This window comes from Podarcis filfolensis, assembly GCF_964270895.1.
Source record: "Podarcis filfolensis genome assembly, chromosome: 1".
NCBI lineage: Eukaryota > Metazoa > Chordata > Lepidosauria > Squamata > Lacertidae > Podarcis > Podarcis filfolensis.
The window spans coordinates 51,139,695-51,167,595 of NC_139604.1; the positions used below are offsets into that span (position 1 = coordinate 51,139,695).

The 27,901-nt window shown below is 47.7% G+C and overlaps 1 protein-coding gene across 1 annotated transcript; it reads left to right on the forward strand.

The window, feature by feature from the left end:
* The first annotated feature begins 71 nt into the window (after positions 1–71).
* On the forward strand, positions 72–27,856 carry CTDSP1 (CTD small phosphatase 1). Its single transcript, XM_083576348.1, has 7 exons — positions 72–542; positions 15,178–15,326; positions 17,628–17,729; positions 19,068–19,124; positions 20,586–20,678; positions 21,282–21,467; positions 22,348–27,856. The coding sequence occupies exons 1-7, from the start codon at positions 152–154 to the stop codon at positions 22,474–22,476; spliced, it is 1,107 nt and encodes a 368-aa protein (XP_083432474.1). The 5' UTR covers positions 72–151; the 3' UTR covers positions 22,477–27,856.
* The last annotated feature ends 45 nt before the right edge of the window (positions 27,857–27,901 follow it).

Consider the following 27,901-nt stretch of genomic DNA (forward strand, 5'->3'; position numbering starts at 1 on the left):
CCTCCCCAGAACCCGAGGAGGACAAAATCCCTCCCCTCCCCTCGGATGGTGGCCAAGAGGGGTCGCTCCGGAGGCCGCCGCCGCCGGCTATCCCGGGCGGCCCGCAACCATTGCCCTTTTAAGGGGTAGCTTGAAACCGCGCCTGGGCTCCATGTTTGTATCAGAAAATCGTGAAGAGGGAACTCCATGTTGTAACAAAGTTTCCTCCGCCGCTGCCTTTTTCTTTTCCCCCCTTTTTTGTTTTGTTTTTCCCCTTTCCCCATCTCCCCCGCCCCTCCCCCACCCTTTTATTTTCCCCTTCCGTTTTCATTTCCTTTTCTTTTTTAAAAAAGCTCCCCGCCACCAAAAAAAAAAAACAACCCCAGCACCTCAACAACAATCTGTTAACTCCTGGAAAATTCCTCAAAGCGGCGGAGACACAATTGGAAGGAGGGAAGAGAGAGGAAGAGAGAGAGCGCTCTGCCCTTCTGGTCTAATGGACAGCGGGTCCATTATCACCCAGGTTAGCAAGGAAGAGGTGAACACGCCTCTGCAGGAGAAAGGTAAAGAGACCCGCGCGAACTGCCCTCCCCGAGGGGCAGAGGTCAAAGACGGGGCTGGGAGGGCATCTTCTCGGTGCCCACCTCCAGATCGCCAAGAAACGGGGCTTGGGGCCACTTGTTCCCATAACGCGCCACCTCTTCAGCTTGACAGATCGGTGACAAGGGAGCTTAGGATCGCCTTGCGCGCGTCAATAAGCGGGTGTAGCGGGGTGTTGAGGGAGCCTGCGCGCCCTTCTCGGACGCGCAAATCAATCCACGCCGGCCTCAGGTTCCGGTGGCAGGAAAAGAAGAGTGGCCAAGCCGCTTTTCTGGCGACGCGCGCTTCCTCCGGGTGCTCCCCCCCGTCTCCCCATTCTCTTGCGCGGATATATCGATCCACGATGCAACGCCCTGGTGCGTGGTCGGCCCAAGAGGCAGGAAACCTGTCCGATTTGTTGCGCCCAGTCCACCTCTGCGCCCTGGACACGGAGGCACCGAGGTAGCGAGCGCGGCGCGTTGCACACGTGTATGTGTTGTCTGTGTGTATTGGCTCTCGAAATAACCGCCTCGCCCCGTGGGGTTGGAGGGTGCCCTGAAATGCTGGCTTGGCGCAGTAGCTCCTTCGAGTTTTTATTTCCTTAAGGGCTTTGTGGGGTGAGGAGAAAAACTGGGTGGGTTTTTTGGCGGGGTCCTACTTCCCTTCCCTTCTATATTCTGGATCCTATAGCTTTCCTGCCCCCCACCCCGATTTCCTCACTGCGTGTGGCATTATTGAGCGAAGAGGAAGCTGTGCTTCGGCAACAGGCTTCATTAGGGAGGCGTATAAGGCATCCTCTTACTGATTTTTACAAACCAAAAAAAACCCCACACCCCATATCCTGGATGCATCTCCCACCCTACCCCCATCTTTCCCTTTGCGTGTTATGGGGCAGTTGTTGTTGTTGCTTTGGAGGATTTTAAAGCGAAAGTGCGTTTTTCACCGGTGAGGGTTTTTTGGGGTCAGCGCTTTGCTGCTTTGGGGGATCGTAAGCGGGGGAAAGCCCCCTTTGAGCAGGTGTGGGGCGGGCTGCACCCAGACTTGTGCCAGGTGTTAGTAAACACACGTCTGTAGGAGGAGTCTTGTTTGATGGCGCCAGAGATGTTAGATAGGGAGCTGTTCCCAATTCAACATTATTTCAGGACTGAGACTCAGGGTGGCTCTCTCTAACTTCCTGGAGATCCAGAGATTTTGCCTGACTTAGTAGCAAGAGCAGCATTTTCTTGACCCTGGGTGTTAGCTTACACCTCCCTTTTTTCCATTCTAGGTGAGGCACACGTGGGCTCACTAGACAGGCGATTAGGAAGGAGTTGCTCTGATAGGGCTGAGGAAAGATGCCATTCCTAGCACCCTCTCTAGGTGCTGGGTGAGTTGTAAACATTGCTGGTGGAAAGTGGGGGGAGTGGAATAGCCCAAGATGGTGTGAGTGTGGTGTGGTGTTTTACTAGCTGCTTTTAGCTTTTCTCCCACTGCTTCCTGGTGATCTTGGCTCTGTCGGAAAGGAAGCTGGCTGGCAAGGTTAAGAAATCCTGAGGCCTTTTCACTAAGAAATTGGGGCATTTCTTGGGTCAGATGTGTCGGTGGCGGGTGAGAAAGGGGATGCTGCTCCCCCATGCTCATGTGCCCACTTGGACCCATCTGCTTTCGGCCATCTTTAAAAACACAACAACAATAACACCTTCTGGCTGAAGGCAGGTGGGGTGAGTTGGGCAGAGCCAATGCCATTTAGTAGAGAGTGCTGAGAGAGGTGGGCCAGTGAGCTGACCTTGGTGCAAGACAATATTTGTTCTGAATTGGGGAGGCACAGGAATTTCTCTTGGGCTACTAAGATATTTGACGGCGGGTAGTGGTGGTGCAGAAAAGGGTCTGCAGCAACTTATAACTCCCTCAGCCAACTTTTGACCCAAACAATCACACATTATAGCCCCACCAGGGGCTCAGTAAACATCCTGTTTATGCTGCCTGCCTGCAGCTCCCAAAATGAGGTGGGGGGTGTCATCATGTACTTGGTAAAGGTAAAGGGACCCCTGACCATTAGGTACAGTCGTGACCGACTCGGGTTGCGGCGCTCATCTCGCTTTATTGGCCAAGGGAGCCGGCGTACAGCTTCTGGGTCATGTGGCCAGGATGCCTAAGCTGCTTCTGGAGAACCAGAGCAGCGCACGGAAATGCCATTTACCTTCCCGACGGAGCGGTACCTATTTATCTACTTGCACTTTGACGTCCTTTCAAACTGCTAGGTTGGCAGGAGCAGGGACTGAGCAACGGGAGCTCACCCTGTCGTAGGGATTCGAACCGCTGACCTTCTGATTGGCATGTACTTGGTAGGGGATGATAAACGGCTGGTGTTGTGTGTATGGTTTGATGGGTGAGAGGTTGGGCATGAGCAGGCCTGTGTGACAGGGTTCTGGAGTGCTATCAGCCTTCCTTTTCATTGGTGATATTTTGCAAACACTCTGTCTGGAGCAAGAAGGTAGAGCCTAAAGCTGGCGGTTTAGGCACAACAGGGATGGAACAGAAAAATGCATCCTGGCAGACATGTATTTGTGGGACAGTTTATGGTAATTGCAGGTTGGGAGACTGCTGTGGTGCTCAGGTCTTATTTGCAAGCTTCCTATAGGTTTCTGGCTGGCCACTGGGAGAAGATGAGATGGGCTTTTGGCCTGATGCACCTAGGCTCTTCTTGTGTTAACTGTTCTGAGCAGGCAACCAAAATGAGGGCTTTATCTTGCCACTGTATGTGGCTGGCCAGTTGTGTTTAGCTTGTGCCACACTACAATCTGTGGGGTACTGAGTCCTAGCACTACAGCTGCCGTATACTGAGTTAAACCACTGGTCCATTTGGCTCAATGATGTGTTTACAGGGATGGTCAACGTGGTCCCCTCTGAATATTGGTGGGTCCTTAAGCATTCATCAGCACCAGCCTGCATGGCCATTGGTCAGGGCTGATGGGAGTTGTAGTCCAAAAACATATGGAGGGCATCATGTTGGCTACTGTAGGTCTACACTGTCTAGCAACAGTCCCAGAATTTCAGAAACAGATTTTCTCCAGCCTTTTTTTTTTTTGAGAGGTCAAGGGTTGAATCTGAAATCTCTCTGATGCAAAACATGTCCTCTGCCCTTGAGCTATTCTTCTTCCCTAAAAGATTGCCCATGAACCTGATGTGGAACAAAACAAAGAGAGGGAAGAGGCTGTAGCTCAGTGGTAGAGCATCTGCTTTGCATACAGAAGGTTGCAGGTTCAATCCCCAGCATCTCCACGTAGGGCTGGGAATCCCCACAAGGCTGGGAGAGCCACTGCCAGTCAGTGTAGGCAGTGCTGAGCTAGATGGGTCAAAGGTCTAACTCAGTATAGGGCAATTTCCTAGATTCAATTCCTGGCATAGAATCAGAGAACCATAGAATTATAAGGTTGGGACACCGAGTTCTGAATCTCAGCTAAAGCATCCTTGACAAACGGCCACTCAGCCTCTGCTTAAAAGCCTCCAGTGAAGGAGAGTCCGCCACTTTCTGAGGGAGTCCATTGCACTGTAAAACATTTCTTACTGTCAGAAAGTTCTTCCTGATGTTTAGTTCGAATCTCCTTTCTTGAAACTTGAAGCCATTGGTTCAGGTTCTACCCTCCAGAGCAGGAGAAAACAAGTTTGCTCCATCTTCCAAGTGGAAGACTTTTAGATATTTGAAGATGGCTGTCATATATCCTCTCAGTTTCTTCTTATCCAGCCTAAACATACCCAGCTCCCTCAACTGTTCCTCATAAGGCTTTCTTTCCAGACCCTTGATCATCTTGGTCACCCTCCTCTGCACATGTTCCAGCTTGTCAATATATCCTTCCTAAACGTGGTGCCCAGAACTGGACACAGTATTCCAGGTGTGGTTTGATCAAGGCAGAATGGAGTGATACTATTACTTCCCTTGATCTGGATGCTATACATCCGTTGATGCAGCCTGGAATTGCATTAGCTTTCTTTGCGGCTGCATCACAATGTTGACTCCTGTTAAGCTTGTGGTCTACTAAGACCACATGTACTACTGGCAAGCCAAGTGTCCCCCATCTTATATTTCTGCAGCTGGTTTTTCCTGCCCAAGTGTAGAAGCTTACATTTGTTCTTATTCAAATTCATTTTTATTAGTTTTGGCCTAGTTCTCCAATCTGTTAAGATCATACTGAATCATGATTCTGTCTTTTGCAACATTAGCTAACCCCAGTTTGGTGTTGTCTGCAAATTTGATGAGCATCCCCTCAATTCTTTCATCCAAGTCATTGATAAAGATGTTGAACAACAACCGGCTCAGGACAAAACCCTGCGGCACCCCACTTGTCACTTTCCCCAGGATGACGAGGAACCATTTGTGATCAGTATTTGGGTTCGGTCAGTCAACCAGCTACAAATCCACCTAACAGTTACCTCATCCAGCCCACATTTTAACAGCTTCTCCAGTTGAAAGAGTAGCGGGGAGCAGGTGGTTCCTGAGGCTCTGGAGAGCTGTTCCCAGTTAAAGTATGCAGTACTGGTCCTCGATGAAGCAGTGTCCTGCAGAGTCATGTCTAGACACAGGATCTTCAGTAAAGGGCTCAAAGGATGGTTCTGCTTCCAGTGCAGACACTGCTGATGGCAGATGGTATGTGTGTTAATTCACCTCCAGATAGCCCAAACGTTCTTTATTTAAAAGCTTTGCCCTATTTTAGAGGATTGGCTGTAAATCTAAATGTCACATGAACACAGAATATAGCAGACTTCTCTTATTGCCCACATACAGCCCCCTTGTTCTTGAATCTGGACCTGCCAATGCGATTCTGGTTTCCAAAAGTGCCACACAAAGTCTGTAGTAATGAGATCAGAGGAGACGCCCAAGAGGCCACACTGTCCATCCAAGCGGAGCTGGCTGTGTTTTGAACAGTAGCTGACCAAAGAGACTCTTTTTGTAGGTTGCCCCTTAAGGAGCCTGTTCCAAAGGGGGGGGGTGTGTGTGTCCAGTGGCGGAGCTTCATGCTCCAGCAGAGGGGCTGGAGAGCAGGCGGGGGCAGGGCTGGCGGGCGTCCTGGGGGCAGGGCACCCAGCACGGGCGGGGGGGACAGCAGCGACGGCACCCCACCAGGATTACGCTGCCGGGAGCAGTGCGCTCCCCCTGCACCCCTCTTCCTCCGCCAGTGTGTGTGTCTGTCTCTGTCTCTCTGTGTGTTTTAAAAAGTACTTATGAATTTTAATGGGGAAGTGCCCATGTTTTTAACTCCCACTCAATTCCTGTTCTGTTTCCTCTTGCTTGACCAGAAAGTTGTTTAATGCCCAGTTCTGTCTCCCACCTTCTCTAAAAGGTGATTAATCATTCAATACAGCTCTTTTACCTGCTTTTCTGTAGGCTCCATAAGTCATTCTCTTTCTGTGTCTCAGCCAACTTTCAAGCCTCTCTTCCCACACCACACAAATCTAGCTCTCCGAGTAGCTCTGCCTATTATGCTGACTTATGAGTTGTGGCAGAATTCTGTGCTGTTTCACTGCAGGCTGAGCTGCGAGTCAGGAAGTCCCCAGTTTGAGTCTGGCCTCTGCCACAAAGCCACTAGAGGGCCTTTGGGAAAGGCCTCTCAGCCCCTCAGGGTCTCTCCCTACCTGCAACAGTGAATAGCATAATACTGAATTAACCTTGCAGGGGTCCTGAAAGGGTTACAACTGAGCAAAGCATGCGAAGTACGTTGAAAGCGCTATGTTAAATATTATTTTAATAAATTATCAGATGGGGTGGAGGAAGCTGCTCCTAACCTTCCACCACGATATGCTAGTTTATCACATGCCGTTTTAAATATGAAAGGGCATTAAGCTACAAGCTCCTCATCTACATTCTGAAGCAAGCGCCCCAGAGTCCCACACCTCAGTCTGCAGCTTCATTCTACGGAAAGTGTGTAAGGATAATAATAACCTGTGAGCCGCCCTGAGACCCGCGAGTATAGGGTGGTACATAAATTCAGCCAACAACAACAACAACAGCAACCTTCCCGCTAAGTGCTAATGTCCTAGGCAAGTTGATGTTGGAACCCTTAACTGATTGAATTAACCTCCCTGTCTCAGCCCAACCTGCAGGAGATGATTATCTGCACAGTCGTAGATTTCATCGAGAGAGTGCCATTTTCCCAGCCCCAAAGTCTAATATGGAAAAAATAGAAATGTTGTTGGGAGATACATGATAATGCAGCGGTTGGCATATTACGTAGGGGCATTTCCCAGCTCGGTACATGGCAGATGTTTGGGACTATGGCCCCATCAATCCCAATCAGCATCTCTATGTTGAGCCCAAGGCTGATGGGGGTGGTATGTCAAAACATCTAGAGCAGGGATAGGCAACCTAAGGCCCGTGGGCCGGATGCGGCCCAATCGTCTTCTCAATCCAGCCCACGGAGAGTCCAGGAATCAGCGTGTTTTTACATGAGTAGAATGTGTCCTTTTATTTAAAATGCATCTCTGGGTTATTTGTAGGGCCTGCCTGGTGTTTTTACCTGAGTATAATGTGTGCATTTATTGAAAATGCATCTCTGGGTTATTTGTGGGGCATAGGAATTTGTTCTCACCCCCCCCAAAAAAAAATATAGTCTGGCCCACCACATGGTCTGAGGGATGGTGGACCGGCCCACGGCTGAAAAAGGTTGCTGACCCCTGATCTAGAGGGCATAAGGTGGAGGAGGGCTGGCTAAGACAGAGAGTTCAGCATTCTTCTAGGTCTGTTTAGGTCCAAGTTGAAGAACCTGGGGTCCAGCTCCGAGGCCCTTCTGGTGAAGTTACAGGGAATCAGGCAGAGGGCCTTCTTGGTAGTTCTGTGTACCTTGTGGCAAACCCTCCCATCAGATGTCAGAGATAAACAATTACATGACTTTTTGCAGACATCTGAAGGCAGCTCTGTTTCAGGAAGCTTTTAATGTTTGAAGTTTTGGTGTGTTCTTTGATATCCTGTTGGACGTTGTCCAAAGTGGCTGGGGTACAATAATATTATTATCATTATCATTACCTATGAACCTATGGATATTACCAGATTACAGCTCACACAGTCACTCACCATTGGTTGTGTTGTCCATGGCTGAAGTCCTACACAGTGACAGAAAAGTACTGTACTTGGTTGGGCAAGGCTGCTGTATTTCTAAGCCCAAAGTATAACTTTCACTTTTGTTTACCAGAGCATTGAAGGTTTCTGTTTCCATTAAAATGAAGGAATGTGTTCTCTCTCTCTCTCTCTCTCTCTCTCTCTCTCTCTCTCTCTCTCTCTGTGTGTGTGTGTGTGTCTGTGTCTGTGTCTGTGTCTGTGTCTCTCTGTCTCTCCTTCAAAATATACCAAATAGCAGAAGCACAATTTTATGTGCTGTTTACTAAATAGTAGTAAGTGCTTCTCACATTCTCAAAGTAGTACATTTTGTATTTCATAATTCAGTTCATTAGTATGGCAAATATTTCCCTTTCCCCACAATATGCCACCCCCACCTGCCACCACTGCCATGCCTTCCAAATCTTCAGACACTTTGTATCTCTGATTGGGATGCCCAGGGCTTTGTGCTGGACTTGGACTCACGTAGGGTAACTCCTATCCCCTTGATCATGGTAATTTGGTCTCCTCCTCCTTTCTCAAGCCAACCAGGTCAAGTGATGGGCTGGGGGAAGGACGTGTGTCCTTGAAGGGACCTTTTCAAGGGTCATGCATGTTTTTGTGAGGCAGAAAAGCTGTCAAAAGACAGTTGCTTCTCTCTATCTTAAGCTGCCTTTGCCAACCTCATTCCGGGGCTGGCCGGGGGTGATGGGAATTGTAGTCCAAAACATCTGGAAGGAACTGGGCTGGCAAAGGATTAAATGATCTTCCAGACTTGTTTACATCCAGCCACTCTCTGATTATTGCATTCCAGGAAAAATGATATTTGCATCTCCTTCTATGGGGATTTTTTATTAAGAATCTGGATCAGTGCCTTTCAGGCACAGTATAATTGTAGGGGCGATTGCCTAAGGCCAAGGAATTGAACTGGATAACACCCAAGATTACTACCAATTCTGTTGATAGCAATGAACAGTTAATAGATGCAATGGTCCATGTGGGTATCTGCAAAACAACCAAAGGGACAGAGCTCCATGCGATAAACCTTTTTGTAAACCTCTACACAGATTGTGTGGGTTTAAAACTTAGAGGTCTGCCACACAAGGAGTTGCTTTTAGAAATTATTTTCATCCTTCATTTCTTTTTTTTTTAAAAAAAGATATTCCACTTTTTCTCCAAGCTCAAGGTGACACACATAGTTTTCCTCCTCCCCATTTCATCCTCACAACAAGACTGTGATGTCAGATAGTCTGAGAGCTAGGGATTAGCCCAAGGTCAATTAGAACCCTGGTCTCCCAGGTCCTAGTCCAGTATTCTAACCAGTACACCACACTGGGTCTTGGCTTATGACATGCCACTCCACTCACATGAATTGCATCATGTATAAATGGAGCCTTTGTTGCTTAGGGCAGATTTGCAGACCACCTGGGCACATGGTGGACTGTTGGGAGTGGCTCTGCTCATTGGCACACAGTGGTCAGCAGGACACCCTGCACAGTTTTTTGTTTGTGCGCCCAGCACTGTGAGATGAGAATTGAATACGAGACTTATTCTCACATTCATAGCTCAGCATTGTCTACACTGACAGGCAGTGGGTGTCCAGGATTTCAGAGAATAATTTTTTAACATTTGGAGGTGGCTAAAGGCAAACTGCTATTCCATCTGACTCATACTGAAGATGGGAATGATAATATTGGCCAGCCTTACAGGGCTGTTGTGAGAATTACTTAGAGGGTTTGTTTGAAACCCTTTGAAAACTTGAAGTATGCTATTAAAATATTTAGTACCACTATTATTAGACATAAGTAGAGCAGCAGGAATCTTGTGAGGCATCAACAAATTCCACATTCCTGTGAGTCTTTCAGCACTCTTTAATCTCATCCCTCAGTAATTCAGCCTTTTGGTTTCCCAAATGTCACAAATGTGTAGTATGACAAACTCAAGATTTTGTTCACCAGCAAGCCCAAGGACTCGACTGTCACCCAGAATATTGAGAGAGTGAGACTCTCTTATTTCCCCTATTTAATAAGTAGCAAAGGAGAGAGTCCCTCTATACATCCATTAAACAACACTGGCACTTTCTTCTTTCTTCCTTCCTTCCTTCCTTCCTTCCTTCCTTCCTTTCTTTCTTTCTTTCTTTCTTTCTTTCTTTCTTTCTTTCTTTCTCCCTCCCTCCCTCTCTCTCTCTCTCTCTCTCTCTCTCTCTCTCTCACACACACACACACTGCTTCTCTACCCTGCTAAGAATTCTGACTTTGGAGCATGAATTCTCAGGGTTCCTTGACGGAATGGTTGCTGCAGTGGAGTGGTCAGAGGCCTAGTAAGCTGGATTCATTGGCTTATTGATTTATTTATAAGATTTTTTACCCCGCCCTTCAGCATAAGGTGGTACGTTACAACAATTGAACGTACAATTATAAAAAATAAATAAATTCAATGATAAAACACAGCTTGTTGGGTCAGAAACTGGGCTTGCCTGCTTTTATGTCTGAAGTGTAAATGATAAAGATTTTGGGTTTTTTGAGTGCACAGGCTTTTGTCTTCTAAGGAATCATTATGGTCACCTGCTTTGCGTTCTGCTCTTAATGGGATATTGCTTTAGATTTGCATATTTCACTATGGGGACATAATTTGACATAGTTCTCTGTGGTGGTGCCATCTTTTCTTTTGATTCCCCCCCCCCCAGAAACAAATTTGTGACATCTGCTGAAAAGAGTGGCCATGAGCCAGATGTGGAACAACAAAAACAAAACGAAGAGAGGAAAGGGGCTGTAGCTCAGGAGTGGAGCCCCAGGCTTGCATTCAGAAGGTCCCAGTTTCAATCAGTGTAGACAATGCTACTCTAGATGGACCAGTGATCTCACTCTGCATGAGGCAGCTTCCTATGCATCATTTTGTTATCCAGCCTGGGGAAACTCAATGTATAGTATCCACACCATCCTCTTACAACAGCAGTATTCTGGTTTGCATTGGGAAATCAGAAGTGATTTCTCCCTGGTGATTTTTTATTTATTTTTTTGTAAGGATCAGATATTACAGCAGATTCTGAGTTGGGATGTTGTTTCTCAACCAGGATGGCAGGCCGTGGGAAGGTAGTGGAACTGTGCTTTCCTTTTTGCGGGGTGTATGTTTCACAAGTGTCTGGCCAGTGACTGACACATTGCCTTGCATTTATGCTTCAGCAGCTGCTCAGTATTCATGCTTAGAAGCCCCAGCAAATATTCAGGTGGTGTTTTGTATTCATGTTACGCGTCCCAGGTCTCTCTTTTTCCTTTCTTTTTTTAAAAGGCTGTATAGGTGGTTAGCTGAAACTGCTTTACTTGGCCTTCTGGTTTAAATACAGAAATGTTTTTTAATAAAAAATTCCCCAACAGCAGGGGCTAAAAAGGTTGTGCTGTTTCCTTCCGGTTGCCCTTGACAGTAAAAAGAACAACAACCGTGTTGTTGCGAAAATGAGGACCAAACAGGAAGAGGCATAGCCCTCCCCCTTGCTACATATTTACAATGTATATCTGCCAACCAAAGAACATGGTGTACCTAATAAAATATGCCAAATGCAGGGATGGTGATTAAGTATACAAGACAAACAGTTCTCGAGATTGCAAATACGCTGGCATAGGAACAATGTGTCACCTCTGGATCAACATGTCCAATATTGCCATTCTGCCTTCTGACATCTCACTGCTTGTCCTGAAACACCATTTGCATAACCTGCAAACTACAAGTGGGCATTAATGCATAAGTCACTAGGATAGCCTGATGCTGTTCTTCCCCTACTGCTGTTCTTTCGGTACTTCTGTACTCTTCCCCCCCCCCCCCCAGTTAAAGACACTTGCTGCAACTGAACCTAAAGCCAAACCTCACGCATATGTGCCCCCACATATGGGGTTTAGGTGGCAGGCCACTACTCTGCACACAGGTTTGCTGCTGTTCAGGGGTGCCAACTTGTGCCAAAGATTGAGGGGCCCAGATCACACGAATGACACCATGCGTGCAACGGGCTACCAGAGGGTGGAGCTGAATGCAGTAGCCGGCAGCTCCTCCTCTCTCACACTTGGCAGCCAGACCTTGAAGCTACGCTTGGCACCGCAATGGGCCTCCTCTGTCTCCTGACATTTGGGAACATTGAGGGGTGTCTAGCCCCCCCCAAAAAAAATATTGGAGAGGCCAAAAGAGCTCAACCCCCTGGAGTTTGTGCCCCTGCTGCTTTTACATCCGTTTTGGCCCTCACTGTGGTGGTAAAACTGCAACTGAACTGTGCTCCATTAGCCTGCACATGGGAGCTAACATAACTTGAAAGCAAATCAATCAATCAATCAATCATTGTGCCTGGAAAGCTAGCTTGTCTGAGAGAAGTGTAGGCTGGAACTCTACACCTTGACATTTAGTTGTCTTTTTGGACGTATATTTCTACACACATACACACGAAGAGAGGAACGCTTAGTCATGTGAGCCTCTACCTATAGCCTGAAACAGTACGTCTTTGCACCCCAGCTGCGTCCCCTCAGTGAGAGCTCTGAGATGCAGAGAAGCAATACCCTTTTCCTCCTTCACACATGGAAGATAATGTATATGAGCGCAACCAGCAAGAGATAAAATTGCAAGACGTGTGTTACCTCTGGCTAGCCCTTCCCTCCATTTTTTGTTTGTGTGCATCAACCTCACTCGCTAAAAGAGCTCCGCACACCATCTTACATGCAGCAACGTAGGGCCGACGGCAACTCTAGATATCTGAAGCCGTGTCTTGTGCAGGTTCTTGGTTCTCTGATCTTGCAGTATTTGAAAGGCTGTCCCCCTCTTTGCCTACACTTCACCCGCTTGCACCCAGCTTCAACCTCTCCCTCGTGGCTGCTGACTAATCTTTGGAGAATACCTGTTTTTGTTCTTCACATGGTGTTGAGGCAGTCGTTAAAAGTAAAGGCAGAGGAACCCACCTTGACGCAGGGTTGCAGGAGCCCTCATTGTGGCTTTCATATAGCTGGCTAAATAGCTGGCTCAGATGCCAGTGCTGCCCTTGTCCATCCAGCTCAGATTTCTTCCCCACTGATGACCATAAGAAGAGCCCTCCTGGATCAGGCCAACAGCCCATCTAATCCAGCATCCTGTTCCCACAGTGGCCAACCAGATGCCTATGGAAAGCCCACAAGCAGGACATCTCTCCCTGCTTGTGATTTCCAGCAACTGGAATTCGGAGGGCAATAGCACCAAAGGTAGAACATAGCTATTGGGACTAGCAGCCCACAGTCCTCCAGGATCTCAAGCCAAGGGGACCCTTTCCCATCACCTGCTGCTGCCTCTTTTCTTTTTAAAACCAAAGGGGACAATAATTGAACCCAGGACCTTCTACGCTCAAGGCAGGTGCCCTGCCAGTGAGCAATGGCTCTTCCTTTGCATCTTGGCATGTTTCCAGAATAGCAAGAGCTCTGTTGGTTGGGACTGGCAGAATTGGGGACCTGGAACAGCAGGGAGCTGAAAAGGCAGCGACTGCAGAGATGGGGATTGCAGGAGGGCCTGCCAACTCCCTGCCCCCTTGCACCTCCTTGCCTGGCTGGCTTCCTTGGCCGCTCACTCCCAGCCCACAGCTTTGGTGTCTTAAGATCCAGGCCGTTCCAAGAGGAGAATCTCATTATCTGGGGCCCGGATTATGGAGCGGGAGCTGCTCACAAGCAAAGGGATTAGATGTGAAAGTGAATTTAATCCAGAACCTTGGCAATGGCATGTGATTAAAAACTCCTCAAGAACTCCAGGTGCCTGGAGCAAGTGTGTGACAGGAGAGAGATTGGCAGGTGGCAGGAAAAGCGAGACCATATTTCCCATCTGCCTAGACCCAGAAGAGGATGTTTGTGCGAGAAGTAGGAAAAGAAGATGGGGTGGTTTGTGTGTTTTGTTGTTGTTGTTCTGATAGGCAAAAGGAAGGGGCCCCTGCAGCACATCTGTTCCATTGAAAATGCCAAAACCTTGGAAATAATAGCAAATATTTGAATCCTGGCGGGTCTTTTACCAGGTAGGATTTGAGCCTTTTTAGTTGGTTTGTTCCTTCACTGCCCATCCCACCCACAAACCCTCCTCCCTTACCTAGATTGTATCAACATCCCACCCGGCGGCCCCTCTGGTCCAGCATCCTGTTCTCACAGTGGCCAACCAGATGCCTGGGGGAAGAAGCCCTCAAGCAGAAACCGAGCGCAAGAGCCTCTCCCCTCTTGTGGTTTCCAGCATGCAGCATGCTTGCCTCTGGTTGTGGAGGCAGAGCATAGCCATCATGGCTAGTAGCCATCAAGAGCCTTCTCCACAAATTTGCCTAATCCTCTTTCAAATCCATCTAAGTTGGCGGCTATCGCTGTTTCCTGAGGAGTGAGTTCCATAGTTTAACTGTTCTCTCTGTGAAGCAGTGCTTTATTTTATGTGTCCTGAATCTTCCATAGTTCATCTTCACTGGATGTCTATGAGGTGTCGGATGACGAGAGAGTGCACAAAACTCTTCTCGGTCTGCTTTCTCCACACCGTACATAATTTTGTAGTTCTCTGTTGTCACCTTTTCTCTAACCCAAAAGTCTCCAAATGCTTCAACCTTTCCTCGTGCTCCATGCCCTCGATCATTTCAGCTGCCCTTTTTTGAACCTTTTCAAATTCTCTGCACTCCGTTTGGAGGTGACACAACCTGAACTGTATGCAGTATTCCAAGTGCGGTTGGATTTCTACCATGGCATTATGATATTGGCACTTTTGTTTTCCTTTCCTAGTGCTCCCTAGCATGAAATTCACCTTTTCCTCAGCTGCTTTCATCCATTGACCATTCTGGTTCAGGGCTGATGGGAGTTTTAGAGTCACATCTGGAGGGCTGCAAGCTCCCCATCTGTGTCAGAGCAGTTGGCCTGGCTATATTTGGCACCTCCCGCCTTCCATCTTCCTCTCTAGTCGGCCAGATGCATGGACCTCTCTAGCTGACAGAACTGTGGCCTGCTTTTGGTGATGGGTTGATTTGGATGTCTTCCAAGGACCTGTGGCTGATTCTACTTCCCATGGTTTATTCTTTTCTCTCTCAGAATGTCAAGTGTACGTTCTTGACCTTGTGCAGGAAGCCACAGCCAATACTAGTTCCATGGCAGATGTGTCCTTCTCATGCACACGGTTGAAAACACACCTGCTCTGTGCACGTGCAAAGTGTTTATTTGGTGTGCACCTTAAAACTATGGCCCACAAAGGGGAGGGAAAGCAAATATCCCTTGGGCCAGGAAGCTCTTGTTGTTAGTGCCCCCTGTTGAGATTTTAAGACACTTGCAGGAGTTTTTCCACTGTGTTTAGGGCACTTCTGCAAAGGACCAAAGGGATAAGATGGACAAAGTGCAGAGTATATTCAACAGTGACCCAATCTGTACCATGTCTCACCTGCAAGATGGAGTCTTATGGGCAGGGCTGTGGAAAAATACCTCTGAAGCAGCCAGGCCTGGGAGCGGGGAGAATAAAGATGAGGGTTTGACAAGACAGCACTCCCATCTTATTTATACTTATCTCTGTTTCCCCCCCTTCATCCCCCTCCCCTCCTTCTCATGCAGGTGCTCAGAACCCATCACCTTCCAAGAAGCCCAGGAATCGCAGCATCTTCCAGTCCCTCTTCTGCTGCCTTTGCCATGACAACTCGGAGCCTATCCCTGTCAACAACAACGCCCCACTCCTGGTGGAGGAAAATGGATCGGTGCCCAAGGTAGGCCCCAGCTGGCTGGCAGATCACTTGCTTGAAATGACCAAGGGAAGGGTTAAGTATCTAGTGGGGCAGGCCAGGGCTGGTTTCTTGGGCGAATTGACATTTTAGACTTTTGCTGGATCTACTTTGGGGTCTCTCTCTCTCTCTCTCTCTCTCTCTCTCTCTCTGTGTGTGTGTGTGTGTGTGTGTGTGTGTGTGTGTGTTTAACCGCAACCCCAAGATCTACCAACCAAACCTGGGTGCAAAAGACAGCTTTGGAATTAAAAAGCAGGGGGCCTTTGAGCCTAGGAATTAGTTTTCAGCACCAGAAGTGAACGGACCTCATAGCCCTTTCGCACAAAAGTTCGTTTCTGGTTAGCTCCCTTCGTTTTAGCACCCTAATTTAGATGTTGCCATTTTGCTGTTCTCGCTGATAAACATTTGGGGAGTAAGAACCCTTGTCGATCCTCTGCAGATGACCCAAAGATCTACCATTCAATCCTGATCTGCCTTCTGCTCACCCCTCCCTTAGGGCAGCAAACTTGGTTGATTACAGGAGTTCCAAGATTTTACAAAAAGGAACATTGCCTCCCTTTCCCCTCCAACTCCCAGGCTCTGCTTCTCCCCATCCATTCATAGTCGTGATGCTTTTTTAAATTTCATTTTGGGCAAAATTCCCAAGCCTTTTGAATGGATGCAAATATTTTCAGTGTCAAAACCATTCAGGCCAGGCTGCAGCTAGGAGAGTGCTTAGAAATCTTAATGGGCTTGGTCATGTGGCATGATGAAGCCCCTGCGCACCTCGCAAGAGACTTGGAGTGCACATTACAGATCATTTAATATGCATTAGTTACCCTTTTCCACACATTAACTGGCCTCTCGTCCTTGCAGCGAGGGCACTTGCATTCTACAGAGGCAAGGTTTCTACCTTGGTACCCCAAGCATCGGGGCAATAGACCTTTACATTTTCCTTTGCTGTAGGAGCTGAGGCCGGCTGAGCTCCTCTTGTCCATTTCCAGCCCCCTGCTGGCCCTGTCACATGCCCTCTGCACTCCCTTGCTGAGCTCAGCAGGACCTCCAATGTGCCACATGACAGGTAAGGGAGAGGGGGGCAGGTGACAGGATGGGGGGAGAAGGAAATGGATGAGAGCCCCAGATGCAACTGCCTTGAATTTTTAAAAAGGAGAAGCAAGAAAAGTAAGTGTGTGTGTGTGTGTGTGTGTGTGTGTGTGTGTGTGTAGGGCTAATGATTAAGAAATGCAGAGCTCTCCAATTACACAAACACTGTGCAGACATTTTATAACTATGGAGTATGAAAACAGACAAATAACCGATGAGCTACCCCCAAAGGAATAAACACAATTTGCTGCATGTGAAACAAGCAACTTTGGTGGCTCTCTTAGGCAAATCCATGACTAGCTTTTGTCTGTTTTTAATCTTTGTAGTGCTCTGATGTTTTAAGGATTCTTAACTATTGGTGTAACACGGAGCTTTTGCATTTATAGAATCATGGTATTTGGAAGGGGTTCCAAGGCTCATCTAGTCCAACCCCCTGCAATGCAGGAATCACTGCTAAAGAATCCCTAACATATGGCCATCCAACCTCTGTTTAAAAACCTTTATTGAAAGAGAGCCCACCCCCTTGGTTAAGTACTATTTAAGCCCTCTTCTTGTTTGTCCTTTTGTTTGTCCAGGTTTGTTGCTGGGTTAGATTTCCTCTTTTCATGAAGCCAGGGACCTAAACACATGGCAGGCTGCTTGGGTTAGGTTGCTAGCCAAGTTAGGAAGAGCACTGGTGGCTTTGTTAGCCCAGCGCTGCTGAGCTACCAGCTCCTTTCAAACTGGTAGTCAAAAGTCCAGTGGATTCTATACTAGAGCATCTTGATCCTTGTCGCTAGTGCCCTCTGGTGCCCAGTTGTGTAATTGCAAATGTTTGTGCTTTGTTTCAGAGCAGATTCTACTCCCACTCCAATGTCACCCCAACACAGCTCCTCCTCCTCCCCAAAGTAAAACTTGTGACTGCAAGTTCACAAGATGGGGAATGGTTTGGATATATATTTTTTTAAAGATGCTCCAGTCCCCAGTCCCTTTATCTTGGTGCTACCTTGGACTTCATCATTGCTTTCCAGGAGAACTGTGTCCAAGGTCTTTATACCAGCCACAGCATCCCTAAATACTGATTTGAAGACTTGGGAGTCAGCACAGGTTCTGAGCCCACCATCTCCACTGCCCTGCTAGCTGCCAGTTTCCCTTGCAGCATGACTCTGTGTCCTGCACTCCTCCTCACAATATTTTCTCCTGTGTGTGTATGTGCTTCTGCAGGCTACTGTCAAATACCTCCTGCCAGAAACCAAGCCTCAAGATTCCAGCAAAATCTGTGTGGTCATTGACCTGGATGAGACATTGGTACATAGCTCCTTTAAGGTTAGTCCTTTCTCAACTGTTTTGCACACAAACACCCCACTGCCTGCTCTAGCCCTTTGTTGATTCTCCATCCAGACAGCTTTATTTATTTATAAATTTTAAGAGAATTTATAATCCACATCCCCACTATCTGGAAATCAAGGAGGTTCACATGATTATCCTCTCCTTAGTGCAGAATCCAAGACACCTTTTAACTCCTGCCTCCGTCCCTTTAATGACTAGCACCCCCCCCCTTCCTCTGCTTCCCAAGTTTAGGAATAAAATCCAGAGGTGTCACTCCCACCTTTCTCTTCCCTAATCCAATATTCTCATCCTTCTGGTCCAGAGCTAGGTGAAGCACCTACAGAATGTGTAGCTCCATTTCTCAGCTTGCTCATCCTGAGTTGCATCGCATTTTAAGTGCATTTATACCTAGCTGCCTTTAGTTTCATGATATAACCAGGCTGCACAATTTGATATTTCCCAGGTAATGGAATCTGCCGTTCAGGTTTGCAAAATCTGGAGGGATTTTTTTTGGCCTTTACCCATTCTCCTACCATGACCAACTAAGTTAGTTCTTGGTATGAGCTTTCGTGTGCATGCACACTTCTTCAGATACCAAGATGCACACGAAAGCTCATACCAAGAACTAACTTAGTTGGTCTTTAAGGTGCTGCTGGAAGGAAAAAAAAATTTTGTTTTGTTTTGACTATGGCAGACCAACACGGCTACCTATCTGTAACTCCTACCATGACAACATTTTAAAAAATGTAATAGTTTCTCTTTGTTGTAAGCCACCTTTTGTTATTGGGTAGCATATAAATCCTTGGAAGTAAAGGCCTCTGGATTCCTTTCCTGGCAAACCCAAGAGCCCTGGTTGTGCTTTGCCCAGAAACAGCCCTGGCTACACCATATGGACCTTGTGCTGCCTTTCAGCTGCTGGTTAACTAGCTGCCACCAGCTCTTCTGGAGCAGTGGGTAAGGCAAGGGTGAGGAACCTGTCCCTCCAGATGCTGCCAGACTCCCACCACTGCTGACCATTAGCTCTGCTGTCCAAGAGAAGGCTCCATTTACCACTCTGTAAGAGAGGAGCCATCTTCAGTTCCTGCTGCCAAAGATGTGTGCTAGTGCCAGTTGCCCTGAGAGACGGTGGCAGGTGGAGAGGAAGTACGGTGTGAGGGAGCAAAATGGCTCACTTGCAGGAAGACCAAAGTCTATAGAGATGGCCTTGTTGCAGAAACCTAATCTTATATGATGAGAGAGTACGGCTATGAGAATCAACCCTGGTAGTGGGGAAGATGTGAAGAGCAGAGGAATCCAGCAGAGGAGGTCTAACTTCCCAACTCTGTCCCTTCCCAGCCGGTGAACAATGCAGATTTCATCATCCCAGTGGAGATTGACGGGGTCATGCACCAGGTATGGATGCTGCCGGGAGAGCCTAATGGGTAAAAAGAGGGGTTCTGGTATTGGCAGTGCTATTATCAAAAGGGGGTTGCTGCATTTCATAGCTGATGTTGAATCACCAAAGGTGACTATGGGGCAGTCGTTGGTACGCAGCGCTCAGGAAAAGGAAGGAAACCGCTTGGGGGTCAGTTGTGGTGGAGAATGGGGCTGAGCTTTTGCACCCCTTTCATTCATGTTTGCCATCCCTACTTAGAAAGGCAGTGGCCAGGTTCAAGTAATCCAGGATAGGCTGTGAATACTGCAGTCAGCCTGTTCTCGATTACTTGGCCTTGGAGGCAGCCAGCAGCACCAGCCAGGATGGATACAACAGCTCCGTACCATCAGCCTTTGAAGAGGAACTTATCCACTGAAGACACTTTTCAGGTGCTTTGAATGGTTCCTGGGTGATCTAGACCAACCACACCATTTCATATCACACACTTTGTATCTCAGAGGGGACACCTGAGTGCTGCATGTTGAAATGTAGGGAGTAAAGGAACCTCTTGTTCTGATGTACCAAGTTGCCCATGCATGGGAGCCAGCCCCAGGATACTGGGTGGAATCAGGATACTAGATGAAAAGTCATAGAGTATCTTGTCTTGGGATGTGTGAGATCCTAGAGTTGGATTCCAAAGGCTAACAAGGACCTCTAGAGCCAATCTTTTATGTAGGCCTGGATAAACTATCCTTCGCAGAAGTTTCTCCAACCTGTATTCCTTTCTGATGTCCACAAGTCATCTTAATAGTTCACATCAGTTGCCAACCTGTCCTCAAATACTAAGAACTAATATTAAATCTGTGTGGTATCCTCCTTTTCCAAATTCTTCCCACTGAAGCTTTGGAGAGTGGCTGTTTTTTGTCGCACTTGCAGCCAGACATATGTGTTTTGGACTCAGACGTCTGTACCTGAACAGCCGCATGCTGCGGTTGAGTCATAGCTTAGGGGACAGAGCACCTGAAGCATGGGGAGTCCCCACCCAGTCTTCCTGGCTAGCGAATACCACGGGTACCATGTTGATCTTCTCTTCAGCAGGTTTAGGTTGAGCATCAACCCCAAGAGTGGAAGAGTGCATGATGGGTTCACTCCCCATAATTTCCAGTCTGAAAGGATAATGTGACAAACACCCCACTCCCCAAGCCACTGCCAGTCAGAGTATGGAGCACTGGGCTCAATGGACAAAAAGCCTGATCTGGTATGAGAGGCACCTTCCTAAATCTCTGTGTGCTCCTTGGGCAACTTGTTCCACCAGCCAGTCTCCTCTTCCACTCTTGGGGTTGATGCTTAATCTAAACCTGCTGAAGAGAAGATCAACATGGTACCCATGGTATTCACTAGCCAGGAAGACTGGGTGGGGACTCCCCATGCTTCAGCTAGCTAGTGAGCGGATCTGTGCCCTGCGTCCCCAGCTCCATACTCTCCCTTCCCCTCCCCAGGTGTATGTCCTGAAGCGACCGCACGTGGATGAGTTTCTACGACGGATGGGTGAGCTCTTCGAGTGTGTGCTCTTCACCGCTAGTCTGGCAAAGGTGAGATTCTCCTCCTCCCACCTCCACACTGGAAAGGGTGATTGTTGACTTCAGACTCCTCCCCTGCTTCTACCACACCCAGATAGTGGGCTCATTGGAGAAACTTGAGACACTGGGAAGAAAAAGCAAGCTGCATTGGGCAGGCATGCACTGATTTTTCTTCTGCAGTGGATTGTCAAACAGAAATACAGAGCCCTTCATCCCCTACTGTAAACTGGAGTAGAGAGGGTTAGCCTCCCATCCAGGATTAGAGCTGGATTAAGTCGTCAGGAGAGGACAACTTTTTAAAGTGAGTGCATTGCAATAAAGCATTTGGAGGAGCTTGAATGTAAAACATGAGCACTCCGAGGAAAGAGTTTGCAGCGATTCTTTTCCTCTAACCTAGCCCCCGTTCTTCTACCTGGGCAAGGGAAACTGGCTGAAAACCCCGGGAATACGCACACTTACCTGCTGGGATGGGAGAAATGGAAATCTAATAATCAGAGGAAGGTGATGCGGGCTTCCGTGGATGCAAGTGGAGCAGTTCCATCCTGTCCCATCCCTTCAATAGGCACGCACACCTGAGTGTGGTCGCACTGACTCCCCTTCTCCTCCCAACCCCAGTATGCAGACCCCGTGGCTGACCTGCTGGATAAGTGGGGAGCCTTCCGTGCCCGCCTCTTCCGCGAGTCATGCGTCTTCCACCGTGGAAACTACGTCAAGGACCTCAGCCGCCTGGGCCGCGACCTGACGCGGATCATCATAGTGGACAATTCACCTGCTTCTTATGTCTTCCACCCAGATAATGCTGTAAGTGGCCAGGTAGCCATCAGCTTCCTGGCTTTTGCTGGGAATGCGGAGCAGGAGGAGGGGGTTGTGTAGGCAGAAAACTAAAAAAAAAGCTGTACAGGCTCACTTTCTCCACCCTGCTGCCCAGAGCTGCATGCTATAGCAAAGCTTAAAATATACAGGTGGAGAACAGAGCAAGCGGGGACCTCAGTGCGATGGTGCACATGCCCATTCTTTGGGATGACCTCTCGCACCTGGCTGCAGTGCTCTCCCTTTTCCTCTTCACCAAGCTGGTGCCGTCTTTTGGACTACAACTCTCATTGGCTGTGGCCGAGGGGAGTTGGATTACTAGGATCACCGTATTTATTCAATTTATATCCCACCCTTCTTCCCACAGGAGCCCAGGGTAGCAAACACACCTGTAAGAACCTCATTGAAAAGCATTTTAAAAATAGCTAAGAACAACCACACTCTCTCAGCCAGCAGTTGCCGGGAGCAGCATATTTCAGACATCAAATGCCTGGGGTAAACAGGGATCTTTTAAAATTGCTCCAGGAATAGCTGGAGGGTGCCAGGTTGGCAAAAGCAGCTCTACAAGATTCCCCTTACATTTGGGCAAACTCGCAGTTTATGCAGAGCTCCCTCAACAAAAGGCTGAGGGAGACTGTGTGTCTGGGCTGCTCTTGCACTAGGCTGGCATTCTTCCATTCCCACAATGCACCCTGATGGGGAGAGTGGGGCTCTGCCTCCTGGTCTTGGCCCCACTGTTCTCACTGTTTGCACACTGGTAGCAGCCGGAGCACTGTTCTGGGCTCAAAGCACGCTTACCTACAACTCATTATCATTGTTGTATGTATTACGTACTTGCCTCCTAACCGCTTCCCTTCTCCCACCGTGGCAGGTGCCTGTGGCTTCGTGGTTTGACAACATGGCTGACACGGAGCTCCTGGACCTGCTGCCGTTCTTTGAGAGACTCAGCAAAGTGGACGACGTCTATACAGTGCTAAAGCAGCACCGGACTAGCAGCTAGTGACCGCAGGGGAGCTTTGGGCAGGGGAGAGGAGAGGAGGGGCGTTTGCCCGTCTCAGCTGCTTCCCTTTCATTGAGCAGGATAGCCTGCTCCTTCCCTCAGCCTAGCCCCTGGCAGCCTCAACGCACAGTGCAGAGCACAAGAAACCCTGCAGGGGGCGTCATCAGAGAGCGCTTGTTTCCGTGGTGCAGCAGGACAGGACCCCTCTCTCTCAGTGTCCGAGTGTGACCTTCATCTCCAGAGAGAGGAAGCCCCTTTCGACGCTGTGTTTTTAACGGTTTGCCCCCTTGAATAATGGGCTGAGGAGACTAGGACCTCAGCCCAGTTTTCCCTGCCCCTCTCATACCAAGTGGGACCAAACCTGTGGTCCTTTCTCCTCTAATCAAGGAGGAGAAACCAGCACCCTACCCCATTCCCCTGCCACCAGGTCGGGGGTGCTACACAAGAACCGGTCCCAGGTACCCACTGCATCTTGCCACTGTTTGCATCTTCTCCTCCTATTTCTTTATTAGGTGTTGAGGCCTAGGTTTCTGGGCTTATAAGTGTCCCAGCTCTGTTTGTGGTGGTGGCGGCCACTGACTTGACTGGAGGCAGGGAGAGACCCCAGGTGGGAAGTATCTGAGAGAAGTTGGGATGGGGAGACGAAAGAGAACAGGCAGGACTCAGGATAAAGCGGGGGCTGGAAAGATGTGGGGAAATACAAAGTGGATTGAACATTTAGAGGGACTCTGTTGCATCTTGTCAAAGAGAGAGGGCATTTCTGCTTCAGAAAGACAGGCAAAGCTGGTGGGTTTCGGCTGAACGTTTGAGGGGTCCTAAACTGGATGCAGCTTATTTGCCATTGTTGAATAAGTTTTCTCCTTTGGAGTGCATACTGGATTGGAGTTGTTTCTCCCTCCCCTTGGTGGAGAAAATCCTGATTTGGAGAGGAAAATCCCAAGTTTTACTTAATGTTTTGGAACTGGTAGCAACCCAACAGAGGGGAAAAATAGATACTTGAGGAGCGAGAGGGAAGAAATTGGTGTGTTTGGGGAGGAGAGAAGCTTTTCTCCACTGAGACGCAAGATAAAACTAGCTCTGTCAGTTTTGTCAACAGGGCCCTGTGACAGGTGCCTTGAGAGGGGAGGGAGTGACCAATCCAGTGGTTATACCAGCCCCAGATCGCCTGCCTTAACCCCATCCTTCATTCTGTCTGGAGAGAATGCCTGAAGCTGTGATTTCTTGGAGCAAGAGAAAGATGGTTCACAATATCAATCACTAGTAGAGAAGGAGGTCTGAGATGAGAGATGGGTTTGTGAAGATGGCTGAGAGGAAAGTAAGCGCTACTGGTTGATCTGTGCTAGGGAGGAAGGCCACCACCTTGAACAATCAGGTTTGACCCAGAATAAATTCTTCAAAGACTCTGAGGCTTAAGAGTGTGGGTTGGTGACACTGACCTGCAGTACCCATGTATGACTCACTCCAGTTGTCCTCCTTGATGCTTTTCTATATTCTACGCCAGCCCTGAGCTTTTCTTCCTTCAGCCTCTGGCTTTTCCAAGGCCTATTCTTCAGCTCCTTCAACTCAGCCCTTCCTGTGACCATAAATCACATATGCATAGGCCATACAGGGAGAGGGGTCAATCTCTTTCTCTGCCGCTGTGGGTTTATTTGTTTTCCTCTTATGCTGTAGTGCCTTCAAACCTTACAAGGCATTGAGGTGCAACTCTTGCCTTTGGGCTGTGGTTGGAATTCTCCTCCTGGACTTTTGAGGCATGTGGGGGAAATTGTGCCTTTTGGAAGTGATGGACCTGTTGGTATCCTAAAGAGACAAGAGTGGATGGACACACAATGCTGGGTTGTGCTGGCGGCTGGCGCCTCTGTTTCCAATGCTTTGCCGACAGTCCAGCCACTTCAAGTTCCCAAAGGTGGTTTTGGCCAAAATCAAGCTGGCCGTTCCTTCCCTTTGAACCATATTTCCCCCCCCCCACTTTGCCCAGCAGCTTTGACAGCCTGTTTTTTAAAAGGAAAGAGAATCTTTAAGTCAGAGTAGAATTGCCTTGGTCCTCTGCCAATCTGTTCTGCAAGATAATGGATTTGCCTTGGTTTCTTTCCAGTGCCACTCTGAATTTGCCTTAAAATGTTTTTTGGATACAAGAAAACCTTGTGCCTTTTTTTTTTTTTTACTATTGTTCTTGGCTGTTTTGTTAAGAAAGGACATGATGCCAGGGCTCTTCAGAGCCTCAGCCCATTCAGGATGGAATGTTTCAGGAATGGGGCAGGATTTGGCTCTCAGTAGCGGCTCCTGGAGTTGCCCATTGAGTCAGAGCAAAGCGCCATGCTGAACCTCACTGCCAGGGTGCAAGCAAGCAGGCCTTTGCAGCAAACTATGACCTTCTATTTAAATCTTACTAAATTGCTGTTGTAACATAGTTGAAGTACCTCATCACTGCCAGATTGGACATTATGGGGGATCCTGGATGCTTAGAAGCCTTTGAGCATGGGGTGGCATTCATTAACACAGCAGCAGGGAACCTCTGCCCTTCCAAATGCCATTGGACTTCAATTCCCATCAGCCCTGGCCAATGGTCAAGGTAGATGGGAATTGCAGTCCAGCAACAATTGGAGGGCCGTTCCTGCTTCTAGCAGCTACTGCAGGTGTGGGGAGCTTTTGCCCCTCTAGATGTTGCTGAACTACAACCCCCAGCATCCCTGGCCATTGGCTATGCTTGCAGCACCTGGAAGGCCAAAGCTTCCCCACACCTGAGCTGATGCTGGATTTATCCCTCTGGAATGTGCAATGTTTAGTATTGCCAAATTTAAAACCAAGCAATGAGAGCAGGCAGGAGGGAAATATCTTTTCAGAAAAAGTTTCTTGTGTATAAAAGTTTCTTTTTCAGTGGAACAGTAAAAATAAGACTACCATAACACACACATACACCTCCCCTCTCCATTGAAATCCCAAGCGTTCCCTAGAAAGAAAATGTTCTTAAACAAAAGAAATTATCCCTCCTTTTTCTTTCCTTTTTGTTTCTTGCATATTTGTAGCGTTTATTCCAGCAGGATGCAGGGTACCCATGATCCATAGTCGCTCCTTGGGATGCCTGAGGAAGGTTGCAGGTTCTTACATGAAAAGCCCTGATTTGCATCTCCTAGGCTCACGGATGGATCGAAACAGCTCCCCACAGCCCTTCTTTGAATGTGCAACACAGTTCTCTCAGCATTTTAAATGTATAAATAGGTATTTTGAGAGAAAATGCACATTTAAATATGTATTTAAATAGTGAACTTTCAAATGACTTTTTTATTTAAAAGCAAGGGTAAAATCATGCCAAAGTGGCACAAAACGAAATAGAGAAGATTCCTAGGCATAATATCTTTTAATCTAATCTGTACCAAAGTCAACTGAAATTAACAACAAAGAGTTTCGTGGTACCTTAGGTGCTAACACTTTGTTGGTTTTACAGCAGTCTAAGATGCAAACCACTCTTGGGGCTGTGGGGGAATTGCGGCTGTAACCGAGTGCACCCTTTCTTGAGAGACATGTTCCATTTAATGAAGTGGTGCTTGCTTCTGATTAAACTTCCACGGAGTTGCTCTGCATGTCTCTTTGTTTTTGCCTCTGAGTTGAAGTTGCCACAAACACCAGTCTGCTCTACCCAGTGCTCTCCCATTGGAGTAGCTACATTTGGCCAAGTTTGTACCATCCAAATTGCATCAAATTCCACTGGCCTCTCCAGTCTCTTGCAGCGTGGTATGGCAGAAACTCTTCATCCTTCTGCACAGAACATTCAGCAATTGTTCTAGTCTGGCAGTGTTGAGGTGCTCGTTTACTCAAGGCCGTGAGTCACTCATGATCTGCAATGCCCAACAGACAAAACGCTCCTAGTCTGAGCTTCATCCAGACAAGCCCTCTGTGTGGGGAGTTGCCCTGTGCATCCCCACAGAAAAAACTTATTTTTATTTTTTACAGAATGTGGAAAGAAGAATTTTAACTGGGCACATTTTTAGATTATATAAATATGTATAATGTGTATATATTTTAGGAAAAATGGAAAACAAAAAAACAATGAAGCGGGATGGGGGGGGGAGGGAAACCATCTGAGGATTTTTATAGCTGTATTTTTAACAACGTTCCTGGGAGATGGTGATTGTTTTTGTGTGGTTGGTTGCCATTATTCTTGGTGTAAAAGGTGCGAGTGATCTTTGCCCATGAGTGGACACCTCTGTCAGAGAGTATGCTCCCCCTTCTCCAAACGCCTGCAGATTTCCCCTTCCTCATTTTTAACACATCAATAAGCTCAGCATTAATTAAGCTTAGTTTGCCAGTAGTTAGGATAAGACACTTATTCCACCTTTAATTTGTTTTTCCACCTGCATCAGATTATGGAAGATCCAAACCTGTTCACATCTCCCTTTCCCTGTTTTGCTACAGACACATTCTCTGTTTTTTTCCATCCACCTCTACCCCCTTCTCACTGGATGCTAGCTATTTACACCAAAAATGATACTTGCGGAGGTAGTAGCTAGCAAGCCCATCCTTACAGGGGAATGGCTTTTGCTCAAGAGTGAAGCTATTCTTCTTTTCCCATTAAATTGCACCCCTCTCTCCTCTCATTTATTTTCTTCGCAGCAAAGGAGAGAGAGTAGAAGAGTACCGGGGAACCTGAAGCCCTCCAGGCATTGCTGGACTCCGACTCCCATCATTCCTGACCATCGGCAGTGCTGGCTGGGGCTAATGGGAGTTGGAGTCCAGCAAGAGAGAGTCACAGGTTCCTCATGCCTGGGGCAGAGATTCAGTGACAGCGAGCAAGTTCAACGCAGTATTGGGGAAACTCCATGCTTTATTGGGAAAAGTAAAAGCTGATAACCTTTTCAGTGCCAACCTGGAAACTACAAAGAGCCACAAGTTTTCAACTAGCCATGTCACTATGGCTCATTTTGCCCTCTTGAGTTTTCGGGGGTGACAGAGAAAGTTGTCCCTTCAGATTCTCACGCCACAAGCTTCTTATTGAAGCTATGCCTTACTGTCCTCTGGAAGGTCCTTAATGCAGGTTGGCAAGGGGTAGAATGTGGCCCTTCAGATGTTGCTAGACTACAACTCCCATCATCCCTGGCTATTGGCTGAGGCTGATGGTAATTGGAGTCCAACATGTTTCCCCATCCCTGCCTCAATGCCTAGCTCCCCCCCCCCACGAGCGATTGCCTTTGGAGGAGGAGATGGAGATCCTCTCCACTCACACCTGTTCAGACTCATGCTGTGTATCTTCTGTTGACCACAAGCTGATATTTTTTAACAAATGGAAGAGAGAGTGTAAGAAAATCACAATTCCAGATCAAAAGTGCCTTTTTGTGTGATTCAAACTGTAAAATAATCTTTAAAGAAAAAAATTACAAACTCATGAGAACAGCCTCTTGTTTTTTTTCCTGTGTAACCTAAAGCATAA

Coding starts and splice junctions, on each gene's coding strand:
- CTDSP1 (XM_083576348.1), top strand. CDS start 152: ATGTTTGTATCAGAAAATCGTGAAGAGGGAACTCCATGTTGTAACAAA. Junction 17,730..19,067: donor TGGTACATAGCTCCTTTAAG/GTTAGTCCTTTC, acceptor GTCCCTTCCCAG/CCGGTGAACAATGCAGATTT. Junction 20,679..21,281: donor TCACCGCTAGTCTGGCAAAG/GTGAGATTCTCC, acceptor TCCCAACCCCAG/TATGCAGACCCCGTGGCTGA.